At 34.0% G+C, this 22756-nt stretch overlaps 3 protein-coding genes across 4 annotated transcripts; 1 reads left to right on the forward strand and 2 right to left on the reverse strand.

Annotated features, from left to right (window-relative positions):
• Positions 1-299: 299 nt before the first annotated feature.
• Positions 300-11081, reverse strand: LOC125053270 (TBC1 domain family member 5-like). The gene is made up of 13 exons (XM_047654559.1): positions 10884-11081; positions 10742-10812; positions 10358-10492; positions 9597-9696; positions 8286-8402; positions 7870-8000; positions 6748-6798; positions 6524-6626; positions 5613-5731; positions 4023-4165; positions 3055-3193; positions 2335-2566; positions 300-1373 (listed from the first exon to the last, which is right to left on the reverse strand). Exons 1-13 carry the CDS (start codon positions 10884-10886, stop codon positions 1083-1085), a joined length of 1635 nt encoding a protein of 544 aa, XP_047510515.1. The 5' UTR covers positions 10887-11081; the 3' UTR covers positions 300-1082.
• Positions 11082-11435: 354 nt separating this feature from the next.
• On the forward strand, positions 11436-13983 carry LOC125053068. The gene has a single exon (XM_047654267.1). It carries the CDS (start codon positions 11716-11718, stop codon positions 13087-13089), a length of 1374 nt encoding a protein of 457 aa, XP_047510223.1. The 5' UTR covers positions 11436-11715; the 3' UTR covers positions 13090-13983.
• Positions 13984-14932: 949 nt separating this feature from the next.
• LOC125053067 (transmembrane protein 181) lies at positions 14933-22524 on the reverse strand. 2 transcript variants are annotated; one of them, XM_047654265.1, is made up of 12 exons: positions 22221-22523; positions 22053-22156; positions 21242-21400; positions 20505-20607; positions 20269-20422; positions 19246-19326; positions 18896-18995; positions 18050-18177; positions 17330-17476; positions 16281-16383; positions 15467-15691; positions 14933-15133 (listed from the first exon to the last, which is right to left on the reverse strand). In XM_047654265.1, the coding sequence occupies exons 1-12, from the start codon at positions 22367-22369 to the stop codon at positions 14997-14999; spliced, it is 1590 nt and encodes a 529-aa protein (XP_047510221.1). In that variant the 5' UTR covers positions 22370-22523; the 3' UTR covers positions 14933-14996. The 2 variants fall into 2 exon arrangements, with proteins under 2 accessions (XP_047510221.1, XP_047510222.1); XM_047654266.1 differs by lacking the exon at positions 19246-19326 and having other exon boundaries at positions 22221-22524.
• Between the last annotated feature and the right edge of the window lie 232 nt (positions 22525-22756).

Raw genomic sequence — 22756 nt, forward strand, 5'->3', positions numbered from 1 at the left:
TATTGCCAGTTCTTCACTTCTGTTCTACGCCCTAGAAAGCATTTAATGTATATTTCTTTTTTGACGTTCATAAGTGTACATTGTGATTGTGACCTATATGAATAAATGATATTGACTTTGACTTTTGAAATGAACTTTTTGTTAGTGGATCACGTCTGCTGCAAACTGCAAAGTGATTTTGCCCAGCCAGCAATCAATAATAATAAAGCAGCGTTATTATTATTAATTTAATTATGTACCTTTGATACATAAAATCTTACAAGCTACACATTATCATAATAAAACACAACATTACTACATATAAGCAAATTTATTTTATTTCATCCCAACATTTTGCGCTTTCTTAAAAGAAATAGAATAACATTAAATATATATTAATAATTTCTGAGCTATGTAAATATTTCACATATTTGAGATCTATAAACCAATCACAACTTTGAATAATAATAATATTTCATTCATATCATGATTATATTCACTTAAAAATTAAAAATATCATGGACAAAGCCTAATTGCTGTGAATTTAGGTGTTAATCTAAATATTACTTCACAGCAATAAGATGTTGCTTGTAACAAAGATCATATAAAAACCTATACCTTACTTTTACTAAACCCATTATATACTTTACATAGTATGGATACCTTATAGAAAAAATTGTTCAGTTAAGACTAATACAAATTACATTTGAATTATCTATATTGAACACTTATTATCACACATACTTTAATACAATGTTTGTATTGTTTTTCGCACTTTCAATGGCACACAAGGCAAGTGACAAAATTTAATTTGAATAGGGGTTTGACAAATTAGTCAATTGTCAGGGCTTTGTCAAACTTGGCAATTGCATTACCTTGCTGCAATGGATTTTTTCACAAAAAACTATTATCCATATAAAAAAAAATATCTTAAATAAGATATAAAGCTAACGTTAATTATTTATGCTGCAATTTTTTTTGTAAAAATTATTTATTGCAGTCAATTGGAAGTAAAAAGGTATTATGCTGAATAATTATCATGAATTATTCAAAATTGTGAATAATTAATGATAATAACTGAACAGCATAATTTTCCTCCGTAGTCATTCTGTCCGTAACCGTAGAGGGTCCTGGAATGGCAAATCACTTGTGGAATCACATTCAACTTGATGGAACACTTGTAATGGCACTTCTTTCACTTTATTTATCACTTTCACTGGATTCACTTTAACTTGGTTGACCTTGACCAGGTTCACTTTTGGTTTGTTCCTTCCCAGCATCACAGGGACGAGTTGGCGCCGTCCGACGGAGAATGATGTCTGGTTTTCGGCCGCTTCTAAGGCCGTTTCGACATCAATCAAAGCGTGGTTTCTGCATTGCAGTAAGGCGGAGAGCTGTAATTAAACACATGTAGAGTACCCGGCCAATTATAAGTAGCATCGTGCTTTAGAAAGAGATACTCGGCTAGCTTCGGCTTCGTATAGCGCAATCTCTGTCTCCTAATAGATACCGGACTTTTAGTGTTTTGTGTGACAGAGATGATTCGTGTAATAGAGATAGATAAAATTATAATAGATGGAAAAGGTTGAGATGTATGTGGAATGGCTTTTACCGAATCTTTACATAATAAACTAACTGAATACCAAAATAACTTAGAAGGAAGCATTGTAAGAGTGAAAAGAATTGGTTGGAAATGGTTGGACAAACAACATGTTAAAACTGAAATGGCCAGGAGGCACAGAAGGTAACAAATTGGTGGTGGTGGTAACTTCTGTGTTCCACCGTTCCACAGAAACAACTAAGATTGTTTCTCGACAAAGAAAAGATTGAATGGCTAACTAATCTAGTAGGCTGTGACATATACAAAAATAACAAAAAACTCTAGAAAACAGCAATATAGGCTTATTTTGTAGATTAATTAAGATTGAGATTATTTAAAGGAAACTTGGCATGTAAACATTAAGTTTTTATATAATTGCTTATTTATTTCATTCAAATTATATATGGTGAAAATTATCTTAAAATGCATCATATAGATAGATACATAAAAAGGCATTTTGAATTTTTTTACATTTACATATTTATCAAAAATATACAGTTTTAGTTGTTTAATATAATTTTCTATTTTATTACTAACGTAATCCAAAGGAAACATGCAATATACATTTAAAAAAATGAAACTGCTCCACACTCTGCTATGTCAGAATGAAAAATTGTTTACCCCACAATTGCTTTGCTATTTACTAGATATTTACACAACGGTTTAAAATTAATTCATATATATGAAACAAATTAAAAAAAAACTTGTAAATACTCTCTCATATTGCGAATAAACATAATTTGATAGATTCTCACTTGAGCGATCTGTTCCAAGGCAGGTATTGCGTCCGGGGGCGGTCGGGGCAAAGCGGCTTGCAGAGCGGCAACGGCCGAGGGGAGGCGCGCCCTGAGCAGGGCCAGAGCCGCCAAAGAGTGAGCCACGTCTCCCCCTTCCGCTAAACCCTCAGATCCGTCCGTCTCGGCCTCCTCTTCCGCCTTTTGATAGTAGCTGTATTCCGAATTCGCCGCGTCTATTGCACTATCGTGACTAAGATATGGTTTATCATTATTCAAACTGAACATTGGACATTATTAATAATTAATAAAAGTCAGTGCTTTTTCTTCTTTAAATGTTTGTTTTTATTTTATGGCCAGTTTCATCTATTGTAATGTCTGTCTGTATGTATACTGTTAATAATAAGACAAGACTAATATTCTTATTCGTAAATCGTATCTCTAGTCACAATCTCCTCTGAAAGCTGTCAAATATGTCAAAGTTTATAACGAAAAAAACGAATTGACAGCTCATGAAACTAGATAAGTTTGATTGATTTAGCCATTTTGAAGCTATACAGTCACGTGGCTATTTTTACCTGTCTTAAGTGTCAAGTGCCCTAATATGGTAATTGTCATGTGTCAAACTGACGTATCAATAACTAATGCATCACATCAGACAAATGCTTTTAGCTTGGCAAAAAAATAAAAATTGTTAAGTCAAAACTAAGTATATAAATAAATAAATATAAAACTCTTCACCTATTATTGAGTTGAGCTGGTGGAGAGGGATATCTCACGGGATCTCGCAAATGGAGACTCAGAGCACAAACGTGTCCAGCCGACGCGCTCGACGGACGCATCAGCAAAGACAACGCCCCGCCCGTGTCGCATTCTAGTACTGAAAGTATTTATAAGTACTGTACGTACCTGTTTCTTTAGTAGTATTGATTGACGTGTATACAAAATTGTAAAAAGGGCAGTGCGACTGACATCCCTGAGGTCGTAGGTTCGATCCCCGGCTGTGCACCAATGGACTTTCTTTCTATGTGCGCATTTAACATTTGCTCGAACGGTGAAAGAAAACATCATGAGGAAACCGACATGTCTTAGACCCAAAAAGTCGACAGCGTGTCTCAGGCACTGGAGGTTGATCACCTACTTGCCTATTAGATTTAAAAATGATCATGAAACAGATTTAGAAATCTGAGGCCAAGAGCTAAACAGGTTGTAGCGCCACGGATTTTTTATAGAAAATTTTAGTTTTAATTTAAAAAAAAACTAAAGTATAAGTATTCTTTTGTGTGTATTAACGCTGTGATTATGAGTTTGAAGACTTTAGTAACAATGGCGCAATTAAACTGAGAGAAAGAGGGGAACAATTTTAAATGATATTTATTTTGATAGTTAGTATTCTGTCTATCATTAAGTCAACATAACGGAATTTCAAGTGAACCTATTTTATGTAAAAACTATTTTCTATGATATCTTTTAAATTATAGAATGGAGAAAAGTTTCTTGTCAGTTCTTCACGCCCATTATACGATCTTACAATTATAAATACATAACTACATATACGCACAACGGACCAACCACGAGTCTAATTGCGTAGAAAGGAGTCCTACTACCCTACTACCCTACATATACGTATAAATTATGTGTGTTTTTGTTTAAACTTAAAAATAAACAACGTAAGTTTTTTATATAATATGACAATTAAAATCACTCACAAGCGGTCCGTATCGACATGAGCATAGCGACAACGATATGGTGCAAATTGGGTAACATCGGCCCATCGGAGAATATAAAACTCCACAAATTAGGTATTTCCGTGCGAGGGAACTCGCGGCCGAAGAGGAGCCGAAGCCAGCGACTGTAAAAACACATTCTTTTGTTTCAAAACACTTCAGTTGTTAGAGGAACATGCCTAAATTGGAAGTTTTTTACCTTATAACTTTTTGAATTTTGGAATAATAAAAAGTCACACAGACATAATTGTAGGCAAAGCGATTTGTTACAAAATATGCCTTAACAATTTTTTTGTACGATGGGATAGTTTCGTAGATATAGGCAAAAACGTGTTTTCACCCCTTTTTCCAAGATGGCGGCCGGGGGACAAACCCCACAAACTTGGGTAAAGCTTGTGACGACGGTGTACCAATGGACTTTCTGTCTATGTGCGTATCTAATACTCGCTCGGTGAAGGAAAATGTCGTAAATCCATATACCGACGATATGTGTCATACAAGAGGCTGATCATTGACTATTAGAAATAATAACGGAACAGATACAGAAATCTGAAGCCCAAACATAAAAGGTTGTAGACATTGGTAATAATGGTTTAATAATTGGTTTCTTAATTATTTATGTTATCTCTTCGTGTATAGGTCGGTTATCGAAAGCTGGCGCGTTCACATTACTCACACTAATGCAATTTCACTATACATGTTTAAAAATATGATTTTTTTTGCCAAGCTATATTTAGTCTCGGTTTTAGTAAGGTTGGGTGGGTTGTAAATAAATAAAAATGTGTCAAATATATATAAATATTATGTGCATACGAGGGTGGATCCAAAAGTTCTAAGCCCGACCAAGAACGTAAAAGAGTAGTTTGTGTAAATAATTTTTCATTATTCTTCATAGTATTCTAACCTCCAACCAAATAAGTTAACAATCACAGACAAAATAATAATGAGAAAATAGATCAACATGTACAGTAAAGATCAACATAAACAGAAGCAAAACAATAACTGTCTCTTTTATACTCATAAGCTTGACCGAGCGCGAGAGAGACGGACAATCTTTTCATGATGCATATTGAGTGTGACAAGACGCCTCGCGCTTATTCACAGACACTACACAAGCACAAAGTGTAAATGTGTTGAAGCCGCCAGCTTTAGATAACATACCAATATGTCATGTTTGCCTATACATGCTTGTCACATTAAAAATTGTATGTGGTTATTTTACCAACGTATCAGTGTGCCGAGTGTTGGCCAGATTTGTCGATATAAAATGGTATTGTTACGAAGACGGGTCGTTTAAAGTTTCTAGATTTTTTTCACTAGAACTTTTCAGCAAGCTGAAATGTGATTTCTGGCCGATTCAAGAGAGGATTCATCACGTATTAGAAAATTGTAAATTACAGAATGTTACCCTAGTTTTCAGGAGGCTTTTTCAGGCAGTTTCAGAACAAGTGTAGTCGAGTGGTACACTTTTCAGGAAACTAGCTAGCTCGTAACAGTATACAAAATCTCATTTACGTACATACAAAATTATTTCCAATAAAAGTAGATATCACACGAAACGAAATAACTCACATGCCAAAGAGTTCCATAGATATATTGCACTCCATGAGGTGTTTCGCGAGCTCCGGGTCCGCGGACGTCAAATATTCCTCTCGCACACGTTCCAAATATCTTACCGCTTCGTTTTGATTCTAAAATGTGTGTGAGAAACTTTCTTAGGACTTATAATAGTCGCACAAAAAAATACAACATATAAAGGACACTTACATATAGTACAGTGGTACCTCGATATACGAATTTTTGAAATAAAACTTCTTTAGGCGCGACTAGGGAGTAACTCAGATTTTTTTTCTGACGGAAGTAACACTTACTTGTGTAGTTAGTTAGTCTGTGTAGTTTCCGCTATTAAATGTCATAATATGACCTATAATTTCATACGTAAGAAATTATGATGACATTCAATCAACTGTTTCGAATGAATAATATTAATATAACATTTGAAAAATCTTTGTAAAGCACATGAATAATAAATTATAATATGATATTTATTATTTTTTAAGTTAATATTTAATAATTTCAATGATATATGCCGTCAAGGCCAAAGAAGTTTTACTTCAATCGCGCGTAAAGGTTACACGCACACACTTTTTTTTATGTAATAGGAGGCTTATCTGATGTTAAGTGATACCGCCGCCCTAAATCTGTATAAACGTATGTGTACTCTTAGACCATATAACTAATAAAACTTAACATAATCAAAAATAATATTTCCATAAATGGTCCTTCGAGCCGAACTATATTATTTTTGCGTTTTTGACGATATTTTGCCAGTAATTAATCAGGCTTACTTTATAAAAGTATGGCCCCGAGGGTTTTTATTATTCTTAAGGTGAATGTACAAGTTTAATATTGTATTATTCGTAATCTCTTAAAAACATATTGATTATAATAAGTTCAGCCTGAAATATCATCTTTATACATACATGTAGTGATCTAGATAGAGGCAGTCGGCCACATGACGTTGGAATAACATCTCCCGTGCTGTAGAATTGCTCTAACCCTTTCATCACAGCACTGAATAGCATACTGCAATTAAGAAAGGTATATACTTTTATAAATAAGACACGAGTTTTGTATAAGAAAATATATTAATTGTATGTTTCTTGTTTTATAAATGGATAAAGTTTTACAATCAAAAAATACTCACTAGCTATCATGTTCAAGGTACTCTTCTTCTAAATAATTCAGCAGTGTGTCACTAAAAACAAAATTAAATTTATTAAATTTTTAAGATTAACACTACAAGATTTTGGCTCCGGGCCTCAGATTTCTGCCCGACATATCCACTTTTGGATCTTATTTTTATGTATTTACACTTTGTTGCATTATAATATAAAAATTTAACATAATTACATGTAAAGGAAAGGCAACTGGCGGCCTTATCGCTTTCGAGCGATCTCTTCCAGGCAACCACTGTGAGAAAATAAAAAAAAATGTATTAAATTAGTAAGGTAGGCAAAGTGCAAAAATACATATATCACATATAGTTATTAAGAAGAAGAAAAAAGAAACTAAACAGAAACAAAAAACAAACTAAACTAATAATGGATACATGAAAAAAAAAAGTAAAAAGTGCACATAAATCATAATAATCTTTGGCTGGTTTCCTCACAATGTTTTCTCTTAGAAACAGAACACCATTGGTGCACATCCGAGGTTCTAAGATGTACTGGAGTCATTGAAAACTGAAGGAGGAAGTTATCAATAACTGTAATTTTTAAGCTATTGCATAGATTTTATCCAGAATCCAGAAAATCCGTAACGAAAAATACCTTACACACGATGACGTAATATAGGTGCGGCAAATACGCGTTAGAGTGGGACAGAACGCATACTGCGCATTCCCATCTCTCTGACGAGATCGGTGACGTGGCGTGAGCGCGGCCGGTGCAGCCGGTGGCGTTAGAGTGAGATAAACTATATAGGCGCTTTAGTCTGGGTCTGGTAGAGTGGTAGATTGAAATAATAACAAAGAAAAATCTTGAAATAATATCAAAGAAAAACTAATACTGCATAAATAAAAATAAATAAATAATTATACCTGCATAACTTGATAAAAAATGCTATGCAATAGCTTCACCGCGGCAGTCCCCGAGTGCCACACTTTTTTTTCTAAAAAACTGAACAACTACTTATTTTTTCTTATTTATTTATAAATCCTACAACAACATGTATGCTTAATACCTATACAAGAAAATATGACATCACAAATTTTACACTAGCAACCACAAAAAAAAAATCTAAATATATATGTTTGGGTTAATTTTACCTCAAAGTATGCTGTTTAGCTTGTTGCCTGTCACAATATAGTTCAAAGAGCAAAGGTGCCAGAACTTCGTGCATTCCTTGCCTGTATCCTGGGCTGGGATGAGCGCGAGACCAGAAAAATAAAACGCGAACCTTAAAAAACTATCATATTAATAAATATAAAAAGTACTTCTTGGTAGAACAAGTTTTTATTGTATGGTAAGAACTTTCAAAAAGCTACCAGCTTTTTAATTGGCCGATAGTCTGATATATTATTTTACAGTATTCTCAACTAACTTGTATAAGACTTGGTTATATATTACATACCACACTAGTCTACATACAACTGAAATTAGGTATAAAATGTCATTGTGACACTGAAAGTACTAAATTTGAAGAATTTAAATTGTTAAGTAATAAAAAGTTATGTGAACTAACCATTGTGTCTTGGACATCTTTATCTCTAAAGTATGTTTCATCCGGAAATGTCCGCACCACATCTTGTAATATTAAAGCCTTTAATTCATTATCGCAAAAGTGCTGCTTCCATGCACTCTAGAAAAGAAAATATGCCCTTAATTATAATGTAAAATATGAAAAAAATGTGTTTTATTACATCACTAGCTGGCCTGGCGAACATCGTACCGCCTAACAGTCGATTCTTTATTTTTTTTAAATACTTATTCTGCTATTCGGGACACCGGTCTAGCTAGTAAGATAAAAAAAGAAAGTTGATAATACAACAAATACATTACGTCAAAAAAAAAAATTACCTTCCCGGAACCCCTCCACTAACATTTGAACTTTATGATATGGTATTAAAGTTCAAATTGCCTTTAAATATTATCACGAATATTTTGTATGGGAATATAGAAAAGCGTTGTTTTTAGACTTTTTCACTCATTTTTTTAAATTTTTCTCTCCGTAAGAACCTTCCTCGTACTTCAAGGAATATTATAAAAAAAGAATCAGACAAATCGGTCAAGCCGTTTTCATGTTATGTCTTGACAACGGAAAACGGGTTTCATTTTTATATATAAAGATAATGTCTGGGTGGCAACCGAGAGTATGTTGAACAACAGAGAACAAATAAAATAGATACAGATTACAGACACCAGTACTGAGTAAATGTGCCTAGTACTCTAAAAAAATTTCTCACATCATTGATTTTATATAATATGTATACAAGAAAATTAAATTTATATGCGCTAAAAGTTGGTCCATTTATAATCATTGTAAAGATATAATAAAGGTAAGAGTCAATTTTTTTTCCATTCCAGCTTGAAAACACAAAATATGTATATTCTATTCATAGTGAAATATTATATCAGATATTTTGAAGTAGTATATTATTTAATATTAACATGTAGTTTATATGTTTATTTTATACTATTTTCTTCTTTTTTTTTTTGATGTAAAGATTATAATTTTATTACATTGAGTATAGCCTATATGAGGGAAGTTGACTGGCGATTGGTGATTAAAAAGAGTGGCGAAGAGTTTATTGCCAGTTCTTCTGTTGTTATACGCCCTTGATTTGAGAACTGGCAGTAAATGTAAAATTAGAAGCATTTAATGTATATTTCTTTTTTGACATTCATAAGTGTACACTGTGTTACCTATATAAATAAATGATTTTTGACTTTTGACACATGACAATTGAGATGTTTGATGTTGTTGTTTAATTAATTGCTTGGTTTAGGTGATATTTATATATGGCCACACAAAAGAATTCAATTAGATTTTTACCTCATCATTTTGTGACAGGGGATCATCTCCAATAACAGCACGAGGGTCCATCGAAAGTTTATTTCTAAGGTCATTGTAGAAATTTCTGTGGCCGTGTATGCTGCAATGAGATAAATCTATTTTAAATAATACTCTGAATACATGGCTGCTAAGAGTGTGATATGTAACATTATATGTACATCAAATTTATGACTACAACAAAGTTATGTTTATACATTTAAGGTACCTTAGTGATATACTAGTGGTAGAAATTTTCTTCAAACTATAATATAATAACTAATATTATGTATAAATTTATAATACATATTTCCAAAGCTGGATTTTATTGTAATTGAAAATTTATTTGTAGTTGTTTACTTTTAAATCTATATTTGTGATTAGTGTTAAATTTCAATAAAAAGCTTAGAAAATAAAACCAGAAATGTACACAATATACATTTTTTGTTATTATAATTATGTATGTGTATGTGTACATACAGTGTATGAATTTTGTAAACGTTGTTGACATTCATAAGCATGCTCTAAGAAGCATCTGAATTGAATAAACAAATTTTGATTTGATTTGATATGAATTGTCTCCAAGTTTAAAAGCTAAATAAATTATTATTCAAATTATAAACAGTTACAATCTTTTCATTGATATTGCTGTAACATATCAATCTTTGTTGAACAACTTAAATTTGAATTTAATACAAAAGCAATATTTTTATATTTTCACATGGCTATTATAAATTCTTTAAAAATCCACTAAGAAATGTTACCTTAATAAAATATCACCAGAAGGAGGTGGAATAGCATTAAGCATTATTGCCCAGGCAAGACTGCGAGGTCTCACTAGCCTTTGTTGCATAGCTGCTTTTTTTAAATACTCCATTGACCATGTTGGAAACTGTAAGCTAAAATGGGAAAATTTTTTTTAAATAAATGATCAATATTCTGGATAAATAGATTTACCCCACAACTTTGTTAGCCTGGAAATATATCCATTATATTTCATGGCATGAATTAATAGTTCATACATAACTATTAATATAATAAAAATTTAACTTATTGATACTGATGTTGACAATTGTTTCATTACTGGGCCTTTGTCACAAAGAATTTAGAAAAGTTTAATTAAGAAACGAAGAAAGGAACAAACTTACTTATAGTCAACTGCTTCTAAAGTTGTAGAGGTAGGAGAGTGTCCAGGTGAGCTGTTATTACTGTTTGTTGCCTAGAATTCATATTCATTATTTAATACACGTTTAAGTAACAAAAATTACCAACTTGTTTTGTATTGCTTACCATAATAAAGATCTATTAGCCCCAAAATATTAAATCTTGAGTTAGTGGTTTATCATATTATTTGTTTTTTTTAAATAATGGGTAACAATAGCGTTTAAGCTGTAATAGTTATACTGATATAATCACGACAGAAGAAATTTAAAAGTTTAGAGGCAGACAGATGGAATACCAAATTCCCAACTCCCTTACTGTCGACTTGCCGAAGTCGAACCTGTTTGAAGGCTGCATGCAACATAAAATTTATCATTAGCTGTCAACTGTCATAGACCTATAAATAATAAAATAGGTATTGACATGACATTTATCAAATACACAAGACTTGCTGAACTTGTCTAACTTGGATACAACACAATTAAGTATATTGAAAATTATAGTCACTAATTATACAATGAAACTATCGCTTGCTCATAATGAATATCCATGTAGATGTTTAGAACTATGAGTATAAATATTTAAATACATTTACGCTGTCACCATAGATTATAACCTACAGACTAAGAAGACTCTATAGGTATCATCTAAGCATTAGCCAAGCCTCTGTGCCGTGTGCTGTAGCCTGTAGTTGACGGCTGTAACCGATGGTTCTTTCTCTTTTTAGTGTATAATCGCGCTTGCTTGGTAATTTTTTAATTATTTTGAGAGCGAAACAAGTTCTCAGTTTTGATTATTTAAAGCTTGCCACTGTGATTCTACTAAATTAAAACTATAACAAAGTGAGTGCTTTGTCTCGATGCCAATAATGAAGTGTGAACCTACCGTTATTCGATTACCCAGTGCGAAAATCATAGCGACTATGTTTCGACGACGATGATGACCATAAGCGACAGCAATCATGATCGCCAACTTGCCGCTGCTTTTTGCGAACGGTAACCCAACAGATCTCTCTAAAATCACATCTGCTGATTTAGAGAAGTTCATAACATTTATGGTAACATGTTCTTGGGGTCATGATACTGCGAAAGATATCCGGCAGCCGCCTTGGTGGCCGAGAAACGTTCCTTTCTCGCACCCCTTCGTTAAACCTTGGAAAGTGCCGCATGACTGGCTGTCGCGATTAAAAAATTTAGTGAAAAGATGTTATGAGTATCACGACAGTTCATTTTTGTTAGGGTTCTCTGCTCATTTGGCACGATATCCTCGAAACATTCTCACCTATGTCGACAACAACGACCATACGACATCGCTTTATCACGCACCTTCTGGCCGTCTACTGGTGACATTTCGCAATGAGAATGTATTGTATGATAAACCAGCTGATATATATTTATGTGATACTTGTGATAGTCACTTTGACAATGTAGAGGTTCTGAAAGCTCATGAGAGACTTTGTAACAACAAGAACTTCAAATCAGGTTCTTGTACAGGGACCTTAGAAGAGTTTCTCTCAGCATTAAAACTTAAGCCTGCACAAGAAGACACTCAAAATAATGATAAAACCCCTGAAAACTGTTTGCTTGGTACTAAGCCAAGACACTCCCGCAGTACTGCAAATGTTGAGAGGGGTCATCCATATCCTTTTTCATCATTAGCATATATGAAAAATGCAAAAATTAATGTAAATAGGGATACCAGTTATTCTCGAGAAAGAACAGAAAGGTATTGCTGTACATCAACAATTAGTAAAAATGTAGCTAGTAAAGGAAGAAATCAAACATTTCCAGTTAGATACAAAAGACCAATAGATTATTGGCATCGAAAACATGTGTTCCCAAATCAGCGGTATAAGAAAATACTTGATCTAAAAGGGCAGTTGTTGCTTTTTAACTGTAGACCTATTACTGTAAATATAGAAAGAATGGGTCTGGAAAAGATTCAGGAGTACATAGATAATCTCAAACAAGAAGCACTGAACAAGCAGTGTGAAGACAAAGATGTTGTGTTTGTAGAGCCTGTAGTGGAACCTATGCATGTGGATGTTAAAGGTAGTGATCCTTTAAATAAAGCAGGCAATGAGTGTGAAGTTATTGATCTATGTTCAGATGATGAAGAATCTAGTGTAAATGAAAACTGTGACCCCCGTGCGGGAACCACTTGTGTTATTCGAGGTGGGGCTGTCCTGAGACGCACAGCTGCCACACCCAATGCTATTCCCGCTGAGCCCTGTGGTGCTCGAGAGAAACCTATCTCCTCTCTCATTTTACAACCCCACCCCGTCATTCTTATTACACATTCTTTGAACAATTTACAGACTATAGCTATAGATTAAAAACATTATTTAATTTAGTTATGCTGATTTAATATTTATTGTAAATTATTAATGAAAAAAGTGTTCTCACATGTTTTGTTTCTGAAATGTCGTTTTTATTATGGCAACATTTCTGTCAGTTCAAAATGGCGGTCGCTTTGTTGCACGAAATGGCCGTCGGCTTTTATTCAATATGGTTAAATCATAGTTTTAAATATGTTTTAATTTTACAAATACAATGTGAAATAGTGCATTTTACTTTTAAATTGATACTTAGTTGAAATATTTGTTTACATGACATGAATGATTTACTCAACAATTTAATTTACTGTTTTTATTTTAATGCTGTTTTAAGTTTTTATTGTAAAGTGTAAATAGTCAATATACTCAGGGTAAGATTCAGAATAATTTCTATGTTCCATAGCGCTAAGTCTGACTTCCGTACCTCAAAAATGTATTGAATTTTGATATGCGAGAGTTAGTCACGTTTCTGAATCCTACCCTTAATGCATAATTATGCAATTCAATTGAACATGACGGCAAATAAACACAATCAAAAAGCAATTTTCAAGCATTTTTGTTTGTTTTGTGTGACTAAGAGTTGGTGATTTTTTGATGAACAACAAATTTCTAGCGTAAGTTTCCCATATTGTTATTACGAAAGTAATGCAAAGATGAGTTCAGTATTCTTAGGGATAAGATCATTTTTATACGAAAATCCTATATTTGATTTGGATGATCCGAATTAAAAATGTTAACAATGCCTGTAGCTAACATGGCGACCTCTGTCTTATCATTTTTATTGTGATATTTAGCTATAATTTAACTCCAAGAATAAGTTCCTTAAAGCATTTCTTTCGAATTTTCAATTAGTTGACTCAATGCTATCAATAAATGTGTATTTAATTGATCAAATTTCATTTCTTTGTCGTAAATTCTGATGAGTAATAAAATCCCATATGTAATTTTTATCGTCATTGTACACGATGCTGTGAAATCAATATGTGCGTGATCTTTTTTTTATTTGTTTGGAGTTTCTATCACAACTTACGCCGTGGCCAAATGTTTTACGAAAAATATTTCAAGATTTTACGATTATTGTAGCCTAAATGTTTCTATAGCTCTTGCACAAAATGTCTTCCTCACAATGCGCTTCAGTTTGCAAGATTATCACTAACAGTAAGATTCAGAGACTTAGACAAACTATAACTTCTGTATAGAGTGCCAAGTCGTTTATGAATCTTTGTCCCTTTGTCCGACTCCCGTACGTAAAAATGTTTACTAGCATTGCTGTCATATTTATCGCTTTAATTTATTGTTAATTATGTGCAATTTTTGTTTATGAAGTCTACGTACTATATACCTAATCTCAGTCTTCCAACCATACAATTGACCGGAAATACGTTCTGTCGGTACCAAAAGGAATAACGCTTTATGCTAATTTCTAAATTTTGAGACAAATAACTTTTATTTAAATTAGATAAAGAATTTAAAAGTATATCAAGCTAAAGATTTAATCCAGCCGTTGCTCTATGGGCATTAAATTTTTCAATATTACAAGACTTGTCCTATTTTACACGACTATGCCCTATAGTCCAATACGGAAATTCAATTCGAAACAGTTCTGAGATTCCAACAAACTCTTCAGTATAAGATCAGTATAGATTTTTACAAATACATCATAAAACCCTCGCTAAGTCAATTAGAAGTGATACAAAAAGTAAATTAGAAGTTTTAACTTGGTTAAAGGATAAAAAGATAAACCAATATAACTGTAATAATAATCTGTGGAGTTATTATAAAACTTAATGTCATACAACGAATTAAACCTTTCAAAATTGGAACGTGAAAGAAAACAAATGTGTTCTAAATGGTCTATAATATAACAAGAGGAAGAATAAAACAGTTGAGGATCAAAATATATCGCATCATATTATGTTATCTGTGTTTGCTCTGGAATGTGAGTTGAGAGGTCGGCGGCTTTCCTCGTCTGAGCCATAGATGACGTCTTCATCCGAGTCATTGATCATAGAAAAAGCTGGATTGTCTTTGGTTATCGCTGTTTCTGTAAATAACCAAATTATGGCTTAAAAATAAATAATTTTGACTGACAGAAATGTAATAATAAATGTTTTATTTTAAAAGCTGTACAGTTGTATATTAATCTGATATTAAATCGATAAATTGTAAATTCTAGTGTTTTATTATTATTATAAAAGTATGTTCGATTTTGGTCCTTCGGGACGGAAATTTTGAATCTAGTACCTCACACTTAAATTTTTAATAAACAGTAACTAAGTTGTTATCACCATTGTTTAATACGTTTAAACCACAGACCCCAGGTATGATTTCCTGGGAAACAATAATTTGGAAGATGGATAAACGCAAGAATCCTTACCATGTAAAGATCCACTGCCAGGCGAGAATAAATAGGCCAAAGTATACAATTTAAAATTAAATAGGCCATACATAGCCATAAAAGGCGCCGAAGTGTCAAAATGGACCTTTGGCTGTGAGGCCCAGTAGTCTTGTAGTGCGGCCGGACCCCACGAATGTAAAGCCAAAATAGTTGTTATTGATAAAACCGACACAACGATTATGGATAGACAACGCAATCTTATATCTGAAAAAAATAATAATAATAATCTTGTTGTCAAAAATATTGTTTATGGGCAAACGATATACATTCGTCTGGAATATTGTCAAAACTAGAATTTTATTTTATTTTTGCTCTCAATCATCACATGTTAAAACGAGGACAATCAGATTCTTATGGAAATATTTTATAGAAAATATATGAATGTGTGAAAATAACATTAGAACTTAAGAAGGAGCAGTGCTAACATGGGGCAAACGAGCAAGAGGCTCACCTGATGTTAAGTGATACCACCCGAGAACACTCAATGCCAGAGGGCTCGCGAGTGCGTTGCCGGCCATTTAAGAACTTCCTTACAATCGAGTAGCCATATAGGACACTATTCACGAGGGTACTCTTTGTATTGAAGAAATCGCATGTATCCACCATTATGTAAGAATAAAGAAAATAATAGAATGTTCGAGATATATTTATAATTTGTGATTTTAACGTCTAAAGACATCTTGAATACCAAGTGCAACTCATTTTGTTTTTTTCGTACTTTGTAATCTGAATTTCATAAATATTTAAACGCAAATATCTTAAAATCTACCCTCAAATAAAATAATTTTCTCACCAAAAAAGGGCATATTCCTTAAATCGCTATAAGCCTTAACAACAAGTATAAGCAGGTACATAAAGTAAAGCGCGACAGCACTGAAGAATAATATTTTCACCACCTGAAATTAATTTAATATTAAATTCTGAATTAACGCCATCTGTTGGCCATTTTTTTATTGGTAACCTAATAATTAGGCTACTCATTACTAAATATATATATCAGGGAATGCAGAATCAGGATATTTTCTGATCGAGTGAATTAAATGTTGATTCGATTCGATCGATGCCCACTAAGGCTAAGGACTCACGAAGCGGCGGAATGGAGTTATCGGAATTATCGCTCGCAAACTAGGCGGTTGATTATCGCAATACGGGCTGTTGCAAGACGGGCGGTTAAACGATCAGTTTAACCGCCCGTCAGACCGCCATGGACACATACCAGAAACAAGCTGTTGCATTATACTTACTTCTCAGAAGAATATAAAAGAAGGCCTAAAAGGTTCTGGGTGCATCCACTGATTGCAACATGACCACCGGTGCAGAGGGACCCGCAAACAATCGCACACGCCGCGGGCGTAAAACGCGTCATCAAATGTGGTTTAATTTTTTACATAAATATCTGTATTCTACAAAGGCTGCGGGCCCGCAACCGCGGCGGGCGCGGATGAAAACCGCTTCGTGAGTCCTTAGCCTTAACCCGTTAATGACGATGTCAATATCTATGGAGTGAGTTATATAATGGCGCAAACGGGCTGGAGGCTCACCCGATGTTAAGTCATACCGCCTCCCATGGACACCCACCCACATTGCTAGAAGAAATTGCTTTTAAAAATTGGTACGCGATTTTTTTGACATTTGCTAGCGCTCAAGACGTAATTGTGTCTTGAGATACGTTTTGGAATGGACCTAAGTCTTGCTTACGCGTCAGGTTTCTATTTCGTTCTTTAAATTTATTCTTTGGTCTATGTTTTTATTACTAGATTTCACATTTCTTATATTTGTCTAAGTGTATATGGAATAATTTCGCCACTAATGGAACCTTGTAAACGTAAAACATTTCCTCACCCGAAAGTTGGGGTCCGTGTAGTAATTGAAGGTAGGGTCGTAGTAGCCGTAGTATTTCTGCCAAACGGCGATGACCATCGCGGGAGTCCAAACGAATCCCACCAAGACCACCTTCAATAAGTAGAAAGATACGAAACTTCGCTCGTTCTGTAACAAAAAAACTTCACTTAAACTGATTATGAGTCATGCCTTTTGTTACGCACGAAAAGTCATGACCCATTGTCCCGTTACGCTCACTGTCCCGTTACGCTCATTGTCACGTTACGCTCATTGTACACTTGCGCCGCATATATCCCTCTTCTACTCGATTGGCCTATGCGTACGAGGATTCAAGCCTTCTTTGTATCCATACAAAATAGTGATAATTCAATAAAAAAGTATTCAATCATTTCATAAATATTTTGCTATGACGTTGTCACGTTAAACTATCGTCCGTGAACCGAATTTACAGACAATAATTTTTTATAAAACGGGGCAATCGGGCAGGAAGTTAATCTGATGTTAAATGATACCATGTACTCAACAGATGCCCATAGGCAGTCTTAATGTCAGAGGGCAGCCTTCTGGCAACGTAAGTGTCCATGGGCGGCGGTATTACTTAACATCAGGTGAGCCTCCTGCCCGTTTCCTTCCCATTACATAAAAAAAAAGTTTAGAACTTGCAGTATTTTTTATTCTACACACGCAACAGTGACAAAAATATAAAAAAATAATATATACCTGTCGAAGTCCATGGTATAGAGCAAGCCAAGAGAGCATCACACACGCGAGGAACGTCGTCTGGAATACTGAGTCTATCAGCGGAGCGAAACACCCACCCGAGACCAGGCGAAGAGGGTAAATCGGGTCTGAAAGTTAAATATAAATAGCCCATATATGTTATATATCTTGTAAATAACTCGTAAATAATCATTAATTTACGAAACATTCCATACTAATAATATTGATTTCTATACATGACACGTGTCACAGATTAGTCGATGATGTAACATGCTTGTAAGTAATGACTTCTATTCTAATCTTAATCAGTATTAGACAAGTCAGTTCTTGGAGTTGAATTCGGAGATTGATTTTAATCAAAAAATTATATGTCTAAACACAAATTGTAGAATGATAATTTCGTGATTACTGGTATGTGCGTCATAGGCACTGGTGTGACGCCATCTTGCCAGCCGGTTTAGCGGGCTTTTTAATTATGAATGCTCAATTTAAAGCCAATACTTAATAAACTTAAAAAAAGCAAAAGCAAGCAAAGAAATTAAAACAATTAAGATTTACAGAAAAATCATGAGGTTTGTTAATGTGCGTCCTTGGGACTGTTGCGACGCCATCTTGCCTTCCGTTTTGGCGGGTCAGGGGTCTTTCGAACCATGAGATTTACAGAAAAAACATGACGTTTGTTTACTGCCATGTGCGTCATAAGAACTGGTGCGACGCCATCTTGTCTGCCGTTTTAAAAATAACAATTTGTGTAGGTTCTATAGTCACTAATAAATAATCTGAAATACTCTATTTGTTACTTCAACATTAAAATATATTAATAAAATGTGTTTGAGATATACGTACCATTATATAATAATAACATTGGTAGTAAAATGGACAGCCATTTCTGTTCTATCGCCCAGTCCTGAGTCGAGTATTTACGCAATGTATGGGCAAACCAACACTGAAAAAAAATTAAATATAGATTAAATTATACTTTATTTCAATTGAAGGTTCGTATGTATTTAATAATTAATTACACTAGAACATTAATTCCATTCAATAAACATAATTACGCATAATTGTGCAATGATATTGCAGGTACTCAATTGTCTCTTTTCATCGCAGCGTAAACGCAATGTGTAAGAAAGAGACAAAAAGGTCAGTGTATTTAAGTAATTATACTAAATGTAAACCAAACTGATATAACTTACGGCAACTGTAAATGTGGTTAGAAGAAAGATGAACCTGAACCAAGTTTCCATTTGAGTGAAGCCTGGATTATAAGTTTTGAACTGAAATAAGCAATATAATTATCCTTATCTCACTAGTTGCATGTAACATATAAATGAAAGGGACAAAACTATTTATGGTACGATTTTGAATCTGTAGTTTAATGAGATACTTTTTTAATATTATATAGACAAGCTTTTAACGGTTTTCCATACTGGGCGATGCTGAATTTATTTATGTAGAAGATATGTTAATAAGTTTTATTTAAATTATGAGCTCTCGCGTTACGCATTTTATATTACTAAAAACTTTTAAAAATGTGTTATTAACCAGCGAATCTGAAAACATATAATCTGGAGCTAGCCTGTGGTTCTTAACAAGGTAAACAAGGTCAAAAGGTTCTTCGGAATGTCTGGAGGCTCGAGTGTGTCTTTAAAAACGAGTACTCTTTTAAGCAAAAACTCAAAGAGAAAACAATTTGACAATTTTATTGTTTTTCTTAATTTTTGTGACTGGATTAACTAGTTTTTTTCGTAAGTTGTTTTTTTCTCTGCCTATCATTTCAATTGTTCTTTCTTGACTGCCTAATATTTAACTATTTTTCGTGAACTTTTTTTCTTGACTGCCTAACATTTAACTATTTTTCGTAAACTTTTTTTCTTGACTGCCTAACATTTAACTATTTTTCGTAAACTTTTTTCTTGACTGCCTAACATTTAACTATTTTTCGTAAACTTTTTTTCCTTGCCTGCCTAACATTTAACTTTTTTTTCTTGGCTGCCTATCATTCCAGTAGTTTTTTTTTCTTGACTGCCTAACATTTAACTTTTTTTTCCCTGACTGCCTGACATTTAACTTTATTTCGTAAACTTTTTTTTCCTTGACTGCTTATCATTCCAATAGTTTTTTTCTTGACTGCCTAACATTTAACATTTGTTTGTAAGCTTTTTCTTGACAGCCTATTATTACACTTTTTCCAACATACCAAAAGTTAATTAACTTACATAGAACATGACTTCCCGTATGTTGTAGCGTTTGTGGAACTCGTGGAGACCGTAAAATCGAACGTTAAGCATATAATGGGTGTACTCGAGCGAACCCAGATGAAGCACCATAACTTCCTCGCATATTTGCTTCTTGCACTTTAAATGTTGTGTTCTAAAAACAAATGTTCTAAGCTCAGTTACACGTTTAATAAATAAAAATATATGTAGATATTTGTATGGTTTTCAATAATTACCGATTTGTAGCTTCCGTTTCCGGTACAAGGTTTGTAGTAGTGTGATCGCTGAGAACGCCATCTATCGATATACTCACTTGGAAGCTTTTGTCAAATATCTCTTCTGTAAAGGAACAAGATATTGAGTGGTATTAAAGAAATAAAATCAGTAGCGCTAAAACAATTTAGGTCTGGGCCTCAGATGTCTGTATCTGTTTCATGATCATTTGTCAATCTAATACGCTAGTAAGAGATCAGCCTCCTGTGTCTGACACTTGCCATCCAGTTATTGGGTCTAAGGCAAGCCGGTTTCCCCAACTTCACTGTTCGAGCGAATCTTGAGTGCGCACATACGAACGAAAGTCCATTGGTGCACAAACGGGGATCGAACGACGACCTCAGGGATGAGAGTCGCCCGCTGAAGCCTAACACTGTTCTTTGATTGGTAGTACAAACTTAAATAAAAACGAAATCTATATAAATATTAGGTAAATCTGATAAAAAAGTGTTTTTTTAAACAGAAAAACGAACTTACTTTCAAGTAGGTATTATAAGTGCGTAATTTATACGATATTTCCAGAAATTCCACTGTATTTTACGTAAATATCAAAAACTTCATTGTTAAGTGACACCGCCGCCCATGGACACTCTCAATGCCAAGGGCTCGCGAGTGCGTTGCCGGCCTTTATTATTTTATTTTTATTTGCTTACCGGGCTTAAACTCCTAACGATATACAAATAACAAACTACAAACTCACCGTCATTATTATCAGTTACGATCTCAGCCAATAGCCACAATTGTTGGACACGCGTGCCCAAAGCTGGACTGTGCAGGTGAAAGGGACCACTAAATATCGAGGAGGCATTCCTGAGGACACTTGCCCCTGATATTGACGTGGTTATAGTGGGGGAAGGGCCTGCAAATTATTTAAAATGATAATATTCTGCATTTTAAATAATAAAGTCTTTTATACTTAACTTTAAAAAGGAGTGTTAAGAATATCAATAGCGCAAAATCACCTGTATCATGAGCATACCCGACATACATACCCTCATTTTTACACCACACATACCGTCATATTAGGCATAACAAATGTTTGAACCTTTTAGTAAATATTATGTATTGTCTGGCTATATTTGTCGTGTAGTTGTTTGTAATTAATAAAAATATAAACTGCGGCTTGATTGCTTGCGTATAGATGAGGGGTCTCTCTGTATCTTCTACCGCATTTACCATGGAGAATGTTCAGAGGAGTTGTTCGGTCTAATACCTTAGTTTCATTATCGGACGTCAAGGCGGAATACAAAATACTATCCGTATCGCCTCGACGTCCGTCGTTCCACAACTGATCGTTTTCTAAGGCAGTTTTTGCCGCGCACCACCGCTATGTGGAACCAGCTGCCCACTGAAGTATTTCCGAACCTATTCGACTTACGGTCCTTCAAGAAAAGAGCGTACCAATTCTTGAAAGGCTGGCAACGCACTTGCGAGCCTTCTAGCAATGTGAGTGTCCATGGGCGGCGGAATCACTTAACATCAGGTGAGCCTCAAAAGTTAACGATTTTTACCTGCTAATCCTATGAATACTCCAAGACCGAAACAAGCAAAAAATGCTATAAAAACCATTACAAATTCTCCTTTGTGCATCGAATAAACCCTCATTTGAACGGACCTGAAATGGAAAAATATTAGAAAAGGTTTTTTTCTTTTAATAAAAAAAAATGGAAAATACGTACCTCTCACACCGATCGTGATGATAAGCGGGGGCGATATATTTATTAAATTCGCTAAACAAGTCACTAAATTGTGACAACGTATTGCGAATTTTATAATTCCATCCACCATTTGGTAAATGGTAGGAATATCCTACATTGGCCGTATCCATTATTAATTATACTAATAAATACAACAAAAACAATTAAATGTAACTATAAAGTGACTAAAAAGCAAAACATACGCGAATTTACGCGTAATTTTCTTGGGTACGGTGTAGCGCGATGCTTGTTTACAAGCATTATTGATTTTCGCGGTAATCGGTACAAGTCATAGACGCGCCATTTTGATTGGATAGTAAAGTGACGTGGCTTTAAGACAATCACAGATTAGGGTTATTTTTGGTAATATAAATTAGTTAGCTATATATATTACATCTATTAATTATTAAATCACTATTAAGGGATGTTAAAAAATAAAACTACCGCTGTCATAACTTTTGTCAAAATTATTGATTTTTTTTGGAACTGCAAACATTCAGTTCAAATGTCTATTATCT

The sequence above is a fragment of the Pieris napi genome, chromosome 10 (genome assembly GCF_905475465.1).
Source record: "Pieris napi chromosome 10, ilPieNapi1.2, whole genome shotgun sequence".
Lineage (NCBI taxonomy): Eukaryota > Metazoa > Arthropoda > Insecta > Lepidoptera > Pieridae > Pieris > Pieris napi.